General features: G+C 49.0%; 1 protein-coding gene across 1 annotated transcript in view; it reads right to left on the bottom strand.

The window, feature by feature from the left end:
* Nucleotides 1–17481, bottom strand: part of COL20A1 (collagen type XX alpha 1 chain) — a 171380-nt gene that overhangs the window by 118918 nt on the left and 34981 nt on the right. Inside the window, exons 13-17 of the mRNA XM_063142885.1 lie at nucleotides 14830–14953; nucleotides 14283–14422; nucleotides 9638–9767; nucleotides 8160–8302; nucleotides 2195–2327 (exon numbers count right to left, since the gene is read on the bottom strand). Coding sequence (XP_062998955.1) covers nucleotides 2195–2327; nucleotides 8160–8302; nucleotides 9638–9767; nucleotides 14283–14422; nucleotides 14830–14953 — 670 coding nt within the window. The remainder of the gene's footprint in view (nucleotides 1–2194; nucleotides 2328–8159; nucleotides 8303–9637; nucleotides 9768–14282; nucleotides 14423–14829; nucleotides 14954–17481) is intronic.

Here is a 17481-nt window from a genome sequence, read left to right as displayed (position 1 = left end):
TTCTATCCCAGTGTTCTTATAAAACCCAAGGCGGTGTATATGGAATTCCCAGGAAGACTTCCATCCAGGCACTGAACAGACCAAGTTTGTTGTGGAATATACCCTCAAACCATGCCTTGTTCTGAGGTTGATGTGGGAAAAGGCCTTCCTTCAGGTACCTAGTTCCCAAACCAGGTAATTGCTGATACCAAAACCTTGAATTGTGCTCAGAAAGAAAGCAGCGACCACTAACGTTCTATAGGCAGTGATGGAATAGGATCCATTCCATCTAGTTTGTAGTCTGCCAGCTGCATTCTGAATTAACTGTAGTCTCCAGCTATCTCCAAAGCTATCTCCCTAACACAGCCTTCTCCAAGATGTTTTGGACTACAATTTCCATGGGCCCCAACCAGCATGGCCTAGGATGATGGGAACTGTAATTTAAAGCATCTGGAGGTTGCCACGTTAGGGAAGGGTGCCTTAATACATCACAGTAATCAGCCTTGATTCTTACCAGAGCATGGGTAAGATCTGGAACAATTGCTTCCCCAAGGAAGACAGATGAGAGCAGCTTTGAAGAGGCACTCTTGATTGTGTCAAAATGGGTGAAGTGTATGGCAGATGGTTTTGTGGGACTTTAGGCTGCAATCCTATATTTAATCAATTCAATGGAATGCAATTGGGCTTACTTCTCGGTAGACATACAGAGGTTTTAGGGATGACCATCCAGGGCCAACGCTACCGTTAAGGCCAACTAGGCAGCCACCTAGGGCACAGACTGCTCCCTCTCCCCACTCCTGGGGTTGGAGGTTTTGGGGGGTGGGGGGCTTGGCTGACATGCACCCCCGTGTGGCCAGCCTTTTCCTGCAGCTGCCGTCAGAGGCCCCGGAGAGTCGCCGCTCGTTTCCTCTGTCCGTGAGGGTGTGTGTGTTGCTTGTTGCAAAACCCTCGGAGACAACATGGAGGAGACGGAAGAGGAGTGGGCCGGGGGACAGCTGAAGGCTCTGTGGGCCGGGGAGGCGGGCAAGGAGGACGCAGAGACAGGCAGCCCCCATGGAGCAGCAGCAGCCCCGGCACGCCGCCTTCCCCGTTGGGGGCTGCAGCCGCTGGAGACCGAGCGGAGACTGCAGGGCAGAGACCATCCCCCCAGCCTACCAGCTAGGGCTTGTTCGCAGCCCCTCCTCGCAGCCACAGGGTCGGGGGCAGAAGCGGCATGCCCGGCCTTGCTGCTGTGCCCCAAAGGAGGCTCAAATGGGCTGCCCTTCCACAGCTGGGGGGGGCAGCCCTCGGGGAGGCGTGGAAGAAGTGGCGCCCACAGGCTGCCCCTCAGAATAAGGGGCGGGGCTGCACCCCCAATAAGCTATGGGAAAGCACAAGGGACACCCCCTCATACACACCACCATGAGGTAGCCCCCCTCCCTGCCCACGCCCAGAGCTCGCCTTGCCTAGGGCACAAAATAATCTGGCACCAGCCCTGTGTCCATCACTGGGAAATCCGGTTCTTTTTGGCTTGACAGAGTTCCACAGCTTATACAACTCGCTTTGCATCTGCAAGCCAAGCTGTGAGCTGTTCCCCAAACTCCAGGCACGTTTTTGCACATGGGGAGGGGGGGGGGAATGTGTGTCTGCAATTTGGGCAAATTTCTGAGCAGTTTGGGCAAATTACAGCCAAATTTGCACAAATTTACATAAATCCTGTTATGGAAATTGCTTAGAAATTGCAGAACCTTCCCCCCAAAAATTGTGAACTGCCCAGAGAGCTTCGGCTATTGGGCAGTATAAAAATGTAATAAATAAATAAATAAATAATCTGCAACATTAGTAGAAAAAAATGGGGAAGTGGCCTGAGTAGGGCACCACAGGGGAACCGAAACCAAGTCCGGGGGGGGGGGGGGCAGTCTAGGAAAAAAAACAGTTTTCTCCAATGTCCCTACTAGGATTGCACTGTTAATATATTTTCATCCATGTCAGGTGACCATGTGCCTCCAAAGCCTTGAGTACCCAGGGACATTCTTCAACCACATTTTCATATGGCCATAGAAACAGGCCTCTCCAATCCTCCACTTCCAGGCTTTCTCCTGCCACACCCGGCTGCCAATTATTATCATGGCCTTTCATTTCAAGAGCATTCCCGTGGCCTAGTTCTATGCCATCTAAGCATTATTACATCCCCAGCTCCCAAAATTAAACAACGTGCGTGTCTCTGCTCACTTACTGATCCTGTGGCGAATGGAGACAATGTCACTCCGAGCCCCATCTTTGTAATATGCCCAAATTGAGATCTGGTACTCGGTGTTCTTTTGCAGTCCAGACAAAATAGAAGATGCCAAGTTTCCAGCAACCGAGAGCTATGGGAGAGAGGAATAGAATCAACTGAGTTTCTAGGCATCTGCATTAATCAGGTGATTATATATACCAAGAATAGACTGAGAAAGCAGAGGTTGCCATCCTGGAATGTGAAGATCAAACCACACGGGAATAGGGATGGGTGAGCATTTGTTTCAGTTCGTTTCTGATAAGAATGCATCAAGATTTGCACATTTCTTCATATTTGGAATGGAAAGAACTTGAGATTCGTCCATCCAAGCTCACGCCTATAAGTGCAGAGCTCTTCAAAGTCTGGGCTCGAATTCCTGTGCATTCAACCATGTTAGTGCTGAGCTATGGTTGCAACATCTTTTTTTCTAGGGCTGTGCGCCAGCCCCCGAACCGCTTCAGGTCAATCCGACCCTCCCCTGACCTGCTCCGGATCTGGAGTAAGATCCACAGGGTCAGATCGAGATTCACCCCCCATTTTGCCCCCCTTCCACACTTACTTGCCTTCATGAAGGGCGGCAGAGGCAGGTAAGGGAGGACAAAATGGGGGCCGAATAAGCCCCCCTACCCCCTTACCTGGCTCCGCCATCCACCACTGCATGGACCGCAGCAGTGGGCAATGGAGGCAGGAAAGCCCCCCTCCCTCCCACTTACCTGCGTCCATCACAGTCCGGCGGCGGCTTCAACTGAGGCCAAGGCCTCGTTTGAAGCCACCGCCAGACCACAACAGAGGCAGGTAAGCCCCCTCCCCCTTACCTGGCTCCACCACTGGCACCGCATGGACTGTGGCAGCGGTGCCGGTGCCAGGAAAGCCCCCTCCCCCCCACTTACCTGTGTTCAGAGCTCCGGATCGAGGTGAAGCGATCCGCAGTGGAACGATCCACTTCACCTCAATCTGCAGCTCCCCCAACCTGATTCGGATACACCCTTAGCAGATGTGGATCTGGTCGCTCTGCTCCTGATTCAGGGATCTGAACTGGTAAGCCCCCTCCCCCTTACCTGGCTCCACCACTGGCACCGCATGGACTGTGGCAGCGGTGCCGGTGCCAGGTAAGCCCCCTCCCCCCCACTTACCTGTGTTCGGAGCTCCGGATCGAGGTGAAGCGATCTGCAGTGGAACGATCCACTTCACCTCAATCTGCAGCTCCCCCAACCTGATTCGGATACACCCTTAGCAGATGTGGATCTGGTCGCTCTGCTCCTGATTCAGGGATCTGAACTGGAGCAGAGCACAGTCCTATTTCCCCCCCCCCCTCTAGCATGCTTCCCAAACTTAATATCTATATGGCAGTTATGTACATCATGGTCCACTCCATGCTGGGAATAGCTATATCTGTTGAATTAAGCCAGTGGAGTGAAGTGAGTGAAAACTTAGTCTCTGTTCAGTTTTGATAACAATTATTGAAAATTAGCAAATTCCTTCGTATTTGGGATGGAAAGAACTTGAGATTTTAAATAGTTGAATGTGGAGAAGGCGAAACTGACAGATTCATCCATCCCAGCATGGGAGATCCATGCAGTGTGGTGTAGTGGCTAGAGTGTCGGACTGGGAGTCAGGAGATCCAGGTTCTAGTCCCCACTCAGCCATGGAAGCCCACTGGGTGACTTTGGGCCAGTCACAGACTCTCAGCCCAACCTACCTCACAGGGTTGTTGCTGTAAGGATAAAAATAGAGAAGGGGAGGATTATGTACGCTGCCTTGGGTTCCTTGGAGGAAAAAAGGCGGGATATAAATTAGGGATGTGCTCCGCTTGTCTTCGGTTCAGAGAAGCAGGAGCGAGGCGGCCTAATTCGCCTCCAGAAAAGGCGGAGGCGAAGAGAGTCAGGGGGGCTGCGGATCGAGGTGAAGAGGATCGCCTCAATCCGGAGCTTCGCCTGCAGGTAAGTTGGGGGGGAGGGGGACTCATCTGGCGCTGCTGGCGCCGCCTGAGCAGGGAGGAGGGACCCTTACCTGTGTCCGTCGCAGGCTTCAATTGAGGCCCCGGTTGAAGGCGGAAGTGAAGGCCGAGGCCTCTTCCGGCTTCAACTGGGGCCTCAACTGAAGCCCGTGACAGATGCAGGTAAGGGTGTGTGGGTGTGTGGCTTATCTTGCGCTGCCGCCACCGCCACCACCATCCATGTAGCAAAGGCGGCAAAGCCGGATCTCGCTCCATGGAGCGGAGTGGGAGATGAGTGGAGCGGCGCGAAGAGGATTGGGCCCAATCCGGATTTTCCGGATCGGCCACGAAGTGGATTGGGGGGTCCGTGCACACCCCTAATATAAATACAATAAATAAATAAATAAATAAATAAATATAATTAATGACTGAGTCAATTGATGAAAAACCCTTTTAAAGCAGGTATGGGAGGCTCTGATTTTGATCAAAATATCAATGTTGGGGAAGGGGGTGCCTAACCCTTCCCCTACGCCATCTCCTTCATCTAAATTGCCACCTGATGCTGCTGTCGGCCCCAGAGAGCTTCGGCTATTGGGCGGTATAAAAATGTAATAAATAAATAAATAAAAATAAAAACGTTATCATGCCTGAATGCTTTTTCTTCTGTGGTGCTAATAGCAGCGGGGGGCGTCAACTTTTGGTGAGACAATCTAAACAGCCTCTTCTCCTGAGGTCACTTCTCCAAAGAAAATCAGAGATGCCCCATGTATTTGATGCCATTTCATTGTATTGTATTGTATTATTAATGGCAAGAGAAGCAAAAGAACATAAGAAGATAGCACTCTTCAAATACTTAAAAGGTTGTCACACAGAGGAGGGCCAGGATCTCTTCTCGATCCTCCCAGAGTGCAGGACGCGGAATAACGGGCTCAAGTTACAGGAAGCCAGATTCCAGCTGGACATCAGGAAAAACTTCCTGACTGTTAGAGCAGTACGACAATGGAATCAGTTTCTTAGGGAGGTTGTGGGCTCTCCCACCCTAGAGGCCTTCAAGAGGCAGCTGGACAAGCATCTGCCAGGGATGCTTTAGGGTGGATTCCTGCATTGAGCAGGGGGTTGGACTCGATGGCCATGTAGGCCCCTTCCAACTCTGCTATTCTATGGTTCTATGATTCTAAGAGCCCTGCTGGATCTGGCCATTGTTGGCCTTCACAAGACAATGCTGGAATAGGAAGGTTGGCCAGCAGACACCCAGTTATGGTCTTCAAGAAACTACGGGAGGCTCTTTAGTTCCAGATCTTACTGTGTTTTCATCGGGGAGTTTAAAGGCTGCTTCTGTTTTTTGTAAAATGCACTATTCTGTTCTCATCCTTTTAAAATGTAGTTGTTTAAGTGGCGTGATTTTATATTTTATTGTAAGTCATCCTGTGGAGCTTTTAAAGCCAGGAGGAGGAATATAAATTTTAATAAAAACTAAGTAAATGTTGTCTTAACCAAGCTTAGAGAGAGAAGCAAAATGGATAGCCAAGTGCAAACATACTTGCCTTTTCTATATTTCTTGCATCTTAAAAACATATGAACATAAGAAGAGCCCTGCTGGATCAGACCAAGGGTCCATCTAGTCCAGCACTCTGGTCACACAGTGGCCAACCAGCCATCGGCCAGGGACCCACAAGCAGGCCATGAGTGTAAGTTCTCCAGCAAGTGGTCTACACAGGCTAACTGCCTCTGATACTCAAGGTAGCACGTAGCCATCCGGACACGTAGCCATTGATTATGCTGATCAGCCAAAGCACAGCCACAGTTGCTACTCTACCTTTCCCTGCCAAGATTTCTAATTCTGCTCTAAGAAAGGCTGGGTTTGATATACTCCAGTCCATGCTCAATGGGCAATCTTTCCTCTACAAACTCAAAGATTAGACTTTTGGAAAGGGCTGGTATTGTGGCAGGAGAGCAGAAACAAGGAGACGTAGTGGATATTAGAGGCATATTTATTTATTTACAATATTTATATACCGCTCACCATTCAAAGTTTCAGAGCGGTGCGCAAGATAAAATAAAATAAAAACAGAATGAAACACTTTAAAATAGATTTTAAAAGAAGCAAAATGTACAGTGAACCGTGGCTGGCCATTAAGGAAAGGCTTCCTGGGATATGCATGGAAGAAGATGCCAGGAGGTAATGAAAAGGGAACAGGAATAGGGAGAGGATGAGAAGGACCTTATGTCTTGACCCTGAGACAAGACCAGCTTGCAAGGGAAAGTCAGGCAAGGGAGTCCATTGTGAAGCTGCAATACAACCAGAGCTTCTGTGGACTGATGCGACCTCATAGTAGCCACCACCAGTGTGTGCATGTCACAGAGTGTGCATGACCTAACTAACGCAGGCTTAAGGAGGAGTTGGTCCATCAGGAATTATGGAAATATATGGAGGTCATATGGGAAGAGGTACGGGAGGATATAAAGTAGAGCCTGGGATGTCCACAGTTGGGCTGAGGATGATGTCCTAGCTCTGACAGATGGCCTGTGAAACTATTCCAGGAAGAAAATGTTACAGTCAAGTGGTATCTCTGGTATCCTGAGGCCTAGACAGCTTCCAGGTTGGGAAGCTGGGCATAGGGAAAGTGCTCCCGGCTGGTAACCAATGTTGTGCATATCGCAGAAGCTCTACCCCAAGAAACTCCAAGTCATTTGCTAGCAGCGACAATGTGCTTTAAAGATATTCATCCTCAAGCTGTACTTTAATGGCTGGTGTGATAAGAAGAGCTGTGCTGGATCTGTGCAGGATCTACACTACTGCTTATAACAGTTTATAAGGGTTATGACAACTGTTCAGGCCCAGGACACATTACATGTACCGTTTTCACACCGTTTTAGAAGTGTTATATCCTGCTTGGTGTAGATTGGCCCCTGGTCTTGCATTCTGTTCCCACAGTGGGCAAATAGATGCCCATGGAAAGCCCACAAAGTAATTGAACCTGAATGCAACAGCATTCTCCTATCCATGTTCCACAGCAGCTGGGTTTCACAGACAGGCTGCCGCCTCTGGTACTGAATGTCATCATGACAAGTAGTCGTTGTTGAGGGAAGGTTACATCAACTGGGATTGTTTGGCTTGGTAAAAAGGAGGCTAAGGGGAGACATGGTAGAGGTCTACAAAATTATGCATGGTATGGAGAATGTGGATGGGGAGACATTTTTCTCCCTCTCTCAAAATACTAGAACCCGGGGTCATCCCATGAAGCTGATTGGTGGGAGATCCAGGACAAATGAAAAGAAGGACTTCTTCACACAGCGCATAGTTAAATGACCACAAGATGTAGTGATGGCCACCAATTTGGATGGTTTTAAAAGGGGGCTGGATAAATTCCTGGAGGTGCCCTGATGGTTGTGTGCTATCTCCAGTATTCGAGGCAGTAAGCCTATGGGCACCAGTTGCTGGGGAACATGGGTGGGAGGGTGCTGTTGCACCATGTCCTGCTTATTCATCCCTGGCGGATGGCTGGTTGGCCACTGTGTGAACAGAGTGCTGGACTAGATGGACCCTTGGTCTGATCCAGCATCAGGGCGCTTCTGATGTTCTTACTTATCCTCCATGGATTTATCTAACCCCTTTTAAAGACATCCTAGCTGGTGGTGATCATTACATATTGTAATGGCAGTTGCCGTTTAATTATGTGCTGTGTATGGCACATACAATTTTGTGTATGTGCCATAAAATACAATTTTGTATTTTAGTGGGTTGTTTTATTGAGTAGCCACTCTTTAACGGCTATTCTGTAACCCTCCGGATAGGACAGGTCAGAAATTTCAAATATATAAAGAAAACCCATAGCATGTAAAACCCTTAAGCACTCAGTAATACCTCTGGCTTCCCGAGAACTACATGTTAAGTTAAAGTTTATTTCTATGCCTCCTTTTGGCCCAAAAGGCCTGTACAGCACTTCACAAAAGTATATAAATACGATGCTCAAGTCCATTGCATACCTCCTGCGCCCTCTCTTCGCCCACCACGTTCCATTTGATCTGGTAGACGACCACGTCGGAGGCGGCCAGCGCTTCCCACTCCAGCCGGACCTCGCTCCCAGAGAGCTCCATGACCTTCAGGTGGCTTGGCGGCGGCACCTTTACTGAGAGGCAAAGAGAAGCAAAGTTCCTCATTCTCTCCCTCCCACCAGGAGCTGAAGCCATCTTGCGGCCAGGCCCGGGAGCAGATGGTGAGGGAGTTGAGCGGCAACCGGGCAGCTGTCCTTAACCAGCACGTCTTTCACTCCTCCAGACCCCAAATGACAAAAGCCCATCCTGAAGGACCGGCCTGTAATCTTTTGCAACCATTAATTAAGGCCTGATTATTTCATTTGAATGCGAAGACATATTCAATCTGGCATTTCCAACGGCAGAGGAAACCAGGAAGGTCATTCAAGGGGAAAGAAATGGAAGGGGGGAGATTGCGCTTATCGTGTATGCATTTGAACAGCCTTCCCCAACCTGTTGCCTTTTAGATGTGTTGGACTACAACTCCCATCTGGCTGGGGATGATGGGACTCATAGTCCACCATGTCCAGAGGGCTGCAGGTTGAGGCATCTCCCTAGGAAGGTAAGAATACTCAGATATCAAAGTGGATTTGCCCACCCAGGCTGCCTATTGACTCTCCTCAACGGGAAGGACCATGAAGGCTTCCTGTTTAGACAAGGTCCCGTCCTTGGCAACTCCAGCCTTTCTTGGTTCTGGTTCTCAGTTTGTTTAGCATCCTGGCTTGTTCCCTAGCCCTGCTCCCAGTTCCCAGCTCATGGCCTGAACTCCCTGGTTGCCTATGTCTCCACCCTGACAGTTCTTAAACCAGCCATCCAGATGTTTGGGACTAAAGTTCCCATCAGCTGCAGCCAACATGGCCAATGAACAGGAATGATGGAAGTTCTGGTCCAAAACATCTAGAGGGCACCAATTTTGGAGAAGGCTGCCTTAAAGGCATAGAAAAATCTGTGGCATTTCCAAGTGGAGAATCTTTCAGCCGCTTTGGACTAAACTCGGGTTAACTCTGGAAAGGGAAGAAGGCAGGGGAGGCTGGTGGCTCTGATGTCAATGGGGTGGTGAACCTGCCTCAGTTTTCAGTCTGAAAACAGTTTTCAGTTTGCACCTTGGATAGCTCCTTTAGAGGTCTGACTGAAACCTGGAGCAGGTTCCCCGACCCACTGGAAGAAAGGGAGAAATCCCCACAGCTAAGCCAGGCAGAGACAATAATTTTCAACCTGACAGGAACTTGGAAGGACATAACAACCCCAATGGCACTCCAGCTGTCAAGCTTCCAATAACTGTTGGGACTGAAATATCCTCACTCCTCTGCATTATATAGGGCTTCAGCATCCAACTTGGTGCTTTTGCATCAAACGGCAGCTTTGCTGGCCATCTGGGTTTCCAAAGGCTGCATCACCAAACATTTATCAATCTGACACCCCTTACTTACACGTCGTAACATTGCCTGTTACCGGAAAAGAGTCCCCTTCGTCGTAAACGGAAATCACGCTCACAAAATACTGCGTCAGTGACGAAAGGGGCTTCAGGACAGCAAAGGAGGCATCGCCAGAAACTTCCACCTGAAATGTACGACGTTTGGAGATTGCAGAGTTTCCGTTAGTGGGGCTGCCCATGAGACCCCAACGGCAGAAGCTGAGTGGAGGAAGCAGCACAGGAGCTGTCCGCCTTCATCTGGAGCCTCTGATGTTGTGTACAATGGATGCTCTGGAAATTGTGAATTTCCTATGTTGCGTAAATGGCACCCGTAAAGACCCCATTTACACAATGTAGGAAATACACAAATTCCGGAGCCTCCATGGTTGTGCGGACTAGGGATGTGCTCTGCTTCTAATCGGACAGGCGAATTAGAAGCGGAGCGGGGTGCTTCGCCTCCCCTTAAAGCGGAGGCGAAGAGGATTGGGGGGCCGGCGGAGCGTTGCGAAGAGGATCGAAGTGAAGGCGGATCCTTCGTCTCGATCCAGAGCTCCGCAAGAAAGGTAAGTAGGGTTTACCGGGCCCTGCCGCTGTGACTGTCGCCCATGCGGCGACAGCGGCAGGGCCCAGTAAACCCCCATCCCTCCTCTCCCTTACCTGCGTCTGTCCGCGGTCCCTCGGCTTCTTCAATTGAGCCCGCGGCTCAACCGGCGGCCTAGACTTCCTGGTTGAGCCACGGGCTCAATTGAAGAAGCCGAGGGGCCGCGGATAGACGCAGGTAAGGCCCCCTCCCCCTTGGTCCCTTACTGGGCTCTGCCGCCATTGCCGCACAGGCGGCGGCGGGGCCCAGTAAACCCCCCTCCGTCCTCCCCCTTACCTGCGTCCGTCCGCAGTCCCTTGGCTTCTTCAATTGAGCCTGCGGCGCCCTAGACTTCCTGGTTGAGCCACGGGCTCAATTGAAGAAGCCGAGGGACCGCAGACGGACGCAGGTAAGGCCCCCTCCCCCTTGGTCCCTTACCGGGCTCTGCAGGTAAGGGAGAGGAGGAAGGGGAGCCTTACCTGGCGCCACTCCCCTCCACTGCGGAGCTCCGATTCGGAGCCGGAGCTCTGTGGTGAAGAGGAGTGGACTATGGGTGGAGCGTCATGGAGTGGGCCGATCCGAAATTTTCGGATCAGCCTGCAGGGCAGATCGGGGGGTCCATGCACACCCCTAGTGTGGACTGCCTTGCAGCTTCATCAGGCTCTCAGCGAGCCTCAAAGAAGCTCATATGGCATTGCGGGCGGAGGCTTAGCGGGCATCTGACAGAGCCAGACACAGATGAGTCCATCCATCCCTAGGCATGAGGAGAAATACTGTGGTCAGTGTCCCCCTATGGGGGTGGAGGAAAGGAAAGGAACCTCTCATGCAAGCACTGAGTCATTACTGACTCTTGGAGGGATGCCAGGTTTAGCTGATGTTTTCTTGGCAGGCCTTATAGCGGGGTGGTTTGCCGTTGCCTTCCCCGGCCATTATTACCTTTCCCCCAGCTAACTGGGTACTCATTTTACCGACCTCGGAAAGATGGAGGGCTGAGTCGACCCGAGCCGGCTGCCTGAAACCAGCTTCCGCTGGGATCAAACTCAGGCCGTGGGGAGAGTTTCAGCTGCAGAAACTGCTGCTTTACCGCTCTGCGCTACTCGACAGACGTCAATTTTCCAAGTGACAAACTTTCACACGGTAAGCTGGATATATGATTATCGTGCAGAGAATCTTGCCATACTGTTGCACCTGATCAGAAACCCACGAAAGGGGTGTATGGGTGTGTGGGGGGGTGGGGGTGGGGGGGTGTCGTTGCCATTTCACAAGGCAAATGGTTCATGTCATGGGCTGGCAATGCCCTGTCTTATGAGTGGAAGGGGAAATAGCAAAATAGTGTGTTCCAATTCCTTTCTCCCCTTCTTTTCCTGTGGCCTTTCTCACTTCCAACATGTGGAAACCTTTATTTTCTCTGGCTGCCTCTGCCAAACCAGCCTTAACATTCTCTGCTTCTCAGGTATCTTCTTTAGCTAGTGTGGGGGTTGACTGTTAAATGTTGTACGGATACCCACCCGCACAAAGAAACCACAAAGTTTTACATAACTACATGCACACCGTGATAAGCAGTCCCATGGTGTGACACCCAGCACTCTGGATTCCGAATCAAGTGAACAGAGTCCAAATCTCCATGGGAACTGTTGTTCTGCCAAAGAAGTGCCTCTTGTTTCCTGGGAAACGGAATAGGCCTGTATGGATGGGCGAGGGTCTTCTTTGTGCTGACCCTCTGTGGCCAACTGGCCATGACGCATGGAACGTTGGGCAGCAGACCACCTGGCAGGGACATGCCTCCTTGTGCCAGGGGTGTGGAGGTAGCATGAGACACTTCTAATCCGATGAGCCAGGTTTATTTTATGTAATTTTTATTGTACGTCATAGACACCCATGAGCTACATGCAAGGATATAAATACTTCCACCGGTGCTGAAATTTCTCTGAAAAGAACTTTGTTACGTTTTGGACATCCTTCTCCTGAACTGTAGGAGGATTGCAGTCCTTCCCCTAAGCATATCTGGCCTCCCAAATTTCACTATCTATGAATGGGGCAGAGAATTCCAGGCACTAGTGTGGAACCAGGTTTAATCTTGCTTAATATTACTTTATAATTGTTGAAGGAAGCAAAGAGTTTGGGCCCTATTCATTCCAGTCCTCATCTTTCGTCACATTGCTCCCTTCATCCACCAATATGAATGAAGAAAACAGAGTTTTATTCAGCATTAAGGGAGCAATCCTCTGCATGTTTAGCCAGAAAAAAGTCCTACAACTCCCAGAATTGTAGTCCTACAACTCCCTGGCTGGCTGGGGAATGCTGGGAGTTGTAGGACTTTTTTCTGGCTAAACATGCAGAAGATTACACTGTAAGGGAGACACAATTTCTCAAAAGAGATGTTTCTTTTCTGCCTCCCTCTGAACTGTGAGAGAAGTTTAACTTCCCCCTCAAGAATATTCAACAAAATGCCACCTGCAAACAGAGTGAGCAATTTTGGGAGGACCTTTTTGCTCACAGGGCCGGCCCAAGACATTTTGTTGTCAAATGGTAGGGCCGGCCTGACTTCCCTGGCCCTAAAATAAATACACTCGCAGAAAACCGCACCATGAGCTGAAGTGGAGTCCACTACTAGTCCTGGTGGTTTTACAGCAGGACTGATCAAATTCTTGGTAGATGGGCTGGGCAATGGCTATGATCCAATGCAGCTAAATGGAACATCCATTTACAAAGGCAATGTACCTTTGGATCTCAGGCCTTAGCTAGACCTACCTGCTATCCCTCGACAGAGGAGGGAAGATCTCACATTGCGTTTAATTCGAAATCCCTCCTCTGTCTACACGTTATTATTATTATTATTTATTTATATAGCACCATCAATGTACATGGTGCTGTACAGAGTAAAACAGTAAATAGCAAGACTCTGCCGCATAGGCTTACAATCTAATAAAATCATAGTAAAACAATAAGGAGGGGAAGAGAATGCAAACAGGCACAGGGTAGGGTAAGCAGGCACAGGGTAGGGTAAAACTAACAGTATAAAGTCTGCACAACATCAAGTTTTAAAAGCTTTAGGAAAAAGAAAAGTTTTTAGTTGAGCTTTAAAAGCTGCGGTTGAACTTGTAGTTCTCAAATGTTCTGGAAGAGCGTTCCAGGCGTAAGGGGCAGCAGAAGAAAATGGACGGAGCCGAGCAAGGGAAGTAGAGGCCCTTGGGCAGGCGAGAAACATGGCATCAGAGGAGCGAAGAGCACGAGCGGGGCAATAGTGTAAGATGAGAGAGGAGAGATAGGAAGGAGCTAGACCGTGAAAAGCTTTGAAGGTTAACAGGAGAAGGTTATATTGGATTCTGAAGTGAATTGGAAGCCAATGAAGAGATTTCAGAAGCGGAGTAACATGGTCAGAGCGGCGAGCGAAGAAGATGATCTTTGCGGCAGAGTGGTGGACAGAAACCAACGGACTGATGTGAGAAGAAGGAAGGCCAGAGAGAAGAAGGTTGCAGTAGTCCAACCGTGAAATAACCAGTGCATGAACAAGCGTCTTGGCGGAAGAGACAGACAAAAATGATCGAATCCTGGCAATATTATACAGGAAAAATCGACAAGATTTAGCTACTGCCTCAATATGAGGAATAAATACACGTGAGACGCGACAACCTCAGCAGGAGAGGCATCACGTCCACCATTTTTTATTTTTTAACATACCAGCAGCACACAAATGCCCGTGCGCAAAAGGTAAGTCCTTTTTAAAATTTGAATTATTTCCCCCGCTCCCCCCACCCTGTGCATGAGGAATCTCATGAGGAATCGCGCGGAGCTGGGTCAACCTGGACTGCGGAAAAATCAGGGCCAAAGGGGAGGGCTATATCCCGGAGCAAGGGAGGGATCATCCCTCCTTGATCCTGGGATCCCCCATGCATCATGTGGACACACAGGGACGATCCCAGGGTTCTCCCCAGGATAAAGCCCCATCTAACTATGGCCTCAGGTGTTTGCGCAAGCAACAGCAGAAGGCCATTGCCTTGAGAGGTTCCATAAGCTAGCTGCTAGTTGTTGGAAACAAAACACTGGACAACAGTCCTCTTCCGTTCTTAGGGTCACTCACCTCTCCAATGTTGCTCCCCCTGCTGGAGATATATGTCACACGGTGTGTTTTCACTGCACGTAAAGCCGCCTCCCAATTGACCCTTACAGAGGCATGGCTGATGTTGGAGAAATGCAGATGTTTTGGAGGGCTCAAGGCCACTGGAAGACATAATTATTGTGATGTACCAGATGTCTACACACTAGATTTTGAAGCCAGTTTAACTTTCAAGGAAGAGACGCAATAAGACCTGGGAAGTGTAGTTCAGCACAGAGGCTAAGGCCCTCTCATAGACTTTTCCTGATAGGCTGAAAAAGTAGCTAAAATTCCCAAAATTCCTCCAGTTCATCTACTTTTAAGCCAGTTTAAGAATATTATCTTGAGTGGTGCTAAGATTGCTCCTTACGCAACCAGATATGGACTATTGAGCTCTGACTGGTGGACATGCTGTTGGACCAGATCCTGGAGGGTTCTCCAACTGGAGGGGACCCTATCAAAGCCATTTAGATCTCCCCCCCAAACCCTCACAGTAAGCTATATGCTTGAAAAAAAAAGTAGTATGACTTACAAGTGGTTTCCTGAACACTTGCTGGATCACTAGCGTCTTCGCCGTACATTGCATACACTGCTAATGAGTATTCAGTGCTGGGGGATAAACCCCCAAGCAGAGCCTCAGGCTGTTCTACTTTCACCTGAGAAGAAAAAATTATGCTGAAGGTTCAAAGAGTGAGGAGAGACTCAAGAAAATAAAGCCGAACTTAATTAGGCCTGAAACAAGTGTTAAACAGGTTGTTGTCTTTAATAATAATGTTTCACACACCTGCAAGTCTGAGGGCCTGTTCAGCCAACACACTAACCCACCATGGACCACTCATAAACACACTCCATAATGGGATTGTTAACATGTCGTGTGGTGGGAGAATTCCCTCTCCATGATGGGCAGAGTAGCCACGCCCACTACCCACCTGCTGCAGGATGGTTAGTGGGCATCTTCGGTGGTTCTCGTGTCATCTGACAAGAACTCCATGACTGGCAACCATAAAGTCCTCCAGCAAGAGTGTCCACCAGTTCTGACAATGCTCTTGCTGCCACAGTTGTTCTCCATGGTTGGTGACCTTTTTCCCCCCTCCTTTTTTTTTTTTTTTTTTTTTGCGATTGAATGACTGCCAGGCAGCTGTTTGACATGCGAAAAATGGCATGGTTAGACCACACGGAAGTAAGTGATCAAACTACAGAGGGTGGTGGTTAATGGAACCACGGGCTGTGATATGGAAACAGTGGACTGTGCCACTACCTCTCAGTCCTTTGGCTGGTCCTGTCTAGGTGCCTGCCTTTGAGAAGCCATGTCACATATCAACTCATGCAACTCATTGGTTTCCACTGTTTCCCTTTTTGAGGGTTCTGATTTCCCTCAAGGGCAGTGGGCACTGGGCACATCCACATGCCATACAGGACATCATCCACTTGCACCACTGCTATCCAGCTGTCCACCAAGGCTTTTCCTGATGTCCAGCTGGAAGCTGGAAGTACCTTGCAGTGCTGATTTGCCTATCTTTTATATACTTTGTATATTATTTAATGTACTGTGTGAGTTTGCTCGGGCTACTGCTTCACCAATCCACACTGAAAAAAGGCCGACCCAAAGACAAAGAAAGAAAAGTTACTCAGTATCCCTTTTTGCTTATCACCCGCCCCCCAACATTGGGATTGGAGGATGCTTCACATGGGCTGATCACTTATCACAATTGGGAGATGAATCTGTCTCTCAACATTGAAAATAAAAGGTTCCCCCCTCCCATTTTTACCCATTCTATAAAAATTAATTTATATGCAAGCAAACAGCACAACATAGATTTTTGAAAATCTACACACATGACCCCCAATCATCAATGTCTAAGCATACTAATTTTCAGAGATCTAGCTTTAAAAACAAAGAATTTATAGGCATTTTTTCACCCAATGCAATCCTAGGTAAAAAAACGTCCAAAATGGCGGACAGAGCTCCGAAACGATGCAGAGCGCTCCGCAAATCAGCAAACTGCTTCGCATTGCTTCGCTGCCCCCGACCTGATTCGTATCCGCCTTTGGCGGAGGCGAATCAGTTCGCTCCGCTCCCACTTCTATGACCTGAAATGGAGCAGAGCACAGCCCTAGTCTAAGTACACTCAACCATTTGCTGCAAAGCAGTTAGTAGCCTAACCATGGCTTAGCATGTTGTATGAACAGGCCCTGTGTGGGGGTGTTGGCAGCATTAATAAAACAGAGCCCTTAAACAAGGGTTTCTATGTCCCTATCTACTTGTACACATTGGTCTAGACACTAGAGTTTGCTGGAGAGCTCCCTCCCATTCCTGTTTTACCTAATTTTAATGCTCTTTATTCATTACAGCTAGAATCATAGAATCATAGAATCATAGAATAGCAGAGTTGGAAGGAACCTACAAGGCCACCGAGTCCAACCCCCTGCTCAATGCAGGAATCCACCCTAAAGCATCCCTGACACATGGTTGTCCAGGTGCCTCTTGAAGGCCTCTAGTGTGGGAAAGCCCACAACCTCCCTGGGCAACTGATTCCATTGTCATACTGCTCTAACAGTCAGGAAGTTTTTCCTGATGTCCAGCTGGTATCTGGCTTCCTTTAACTTGAGCCCGTTATTCCGTGTCCTGCACTCTGGGAGGATCGAGAAGAGATCCTGGCCCTCCTCTGTGTGACAACCTTTTAAGTATTTGACGAGTGCTGTCATGTCTCCCCTCAATCTTCTCTTCTCCAGGCTAAACAGGCCCAGTTCTTTCAGTCTCTCTTCATAGGGCTTTGTTTCCAGACCGCTAGCCTGCTGCCATCTTCTGCCCAAGGAGCAGAAGTACATGGATTGCTGAATATGATTTATCCTGGTGGATTCCCAAATTTGGGGCATTTGTGTGTGTCTGTGTATTGTTTTGTTTTTTGTGTTGTTTCTGCTAAACCCCTGCTTTCCTGTTACATACTTTGTGATGCTGGTTCTCCAATCTCATCTTTGGAGAGATTCTGTGATGACATGTATAGTATTATATTATTGTAGTTGGTTGTGGTTGGTTGTTGCCTAAAATGACTGTTATTGAAAAAGGCTGATGTAGCTTCCAGTTTGTTTGTTTGTTTGGGGGGGGGGAGGCACAAGACATTTCGTAGTCCCAGTTCAAACATGCTTGTTCAGCATCGAGCAGCGATTTACATGTGTGAATGAG

The sequence above is a fragment of the Elgaria multicarinata genome, chromosome 1 (genome assembly GCF_023053635.1).
Source record: "Elgaria multicarinata webbii isolate HBS135686 ecotype San Diego chromosome 1, rElgMul1.1.pri, whole genome shotgun sequence".
Lineage (NCBI taxonomy): Eukaryota > Metazoa > Chordata > Lepidosauria > Squamata > Anguidae > Elgaria > Elgaria multicarinata.
This window is presented reverse-complemented; position numbering and strand designations above follow the sequence as displayed.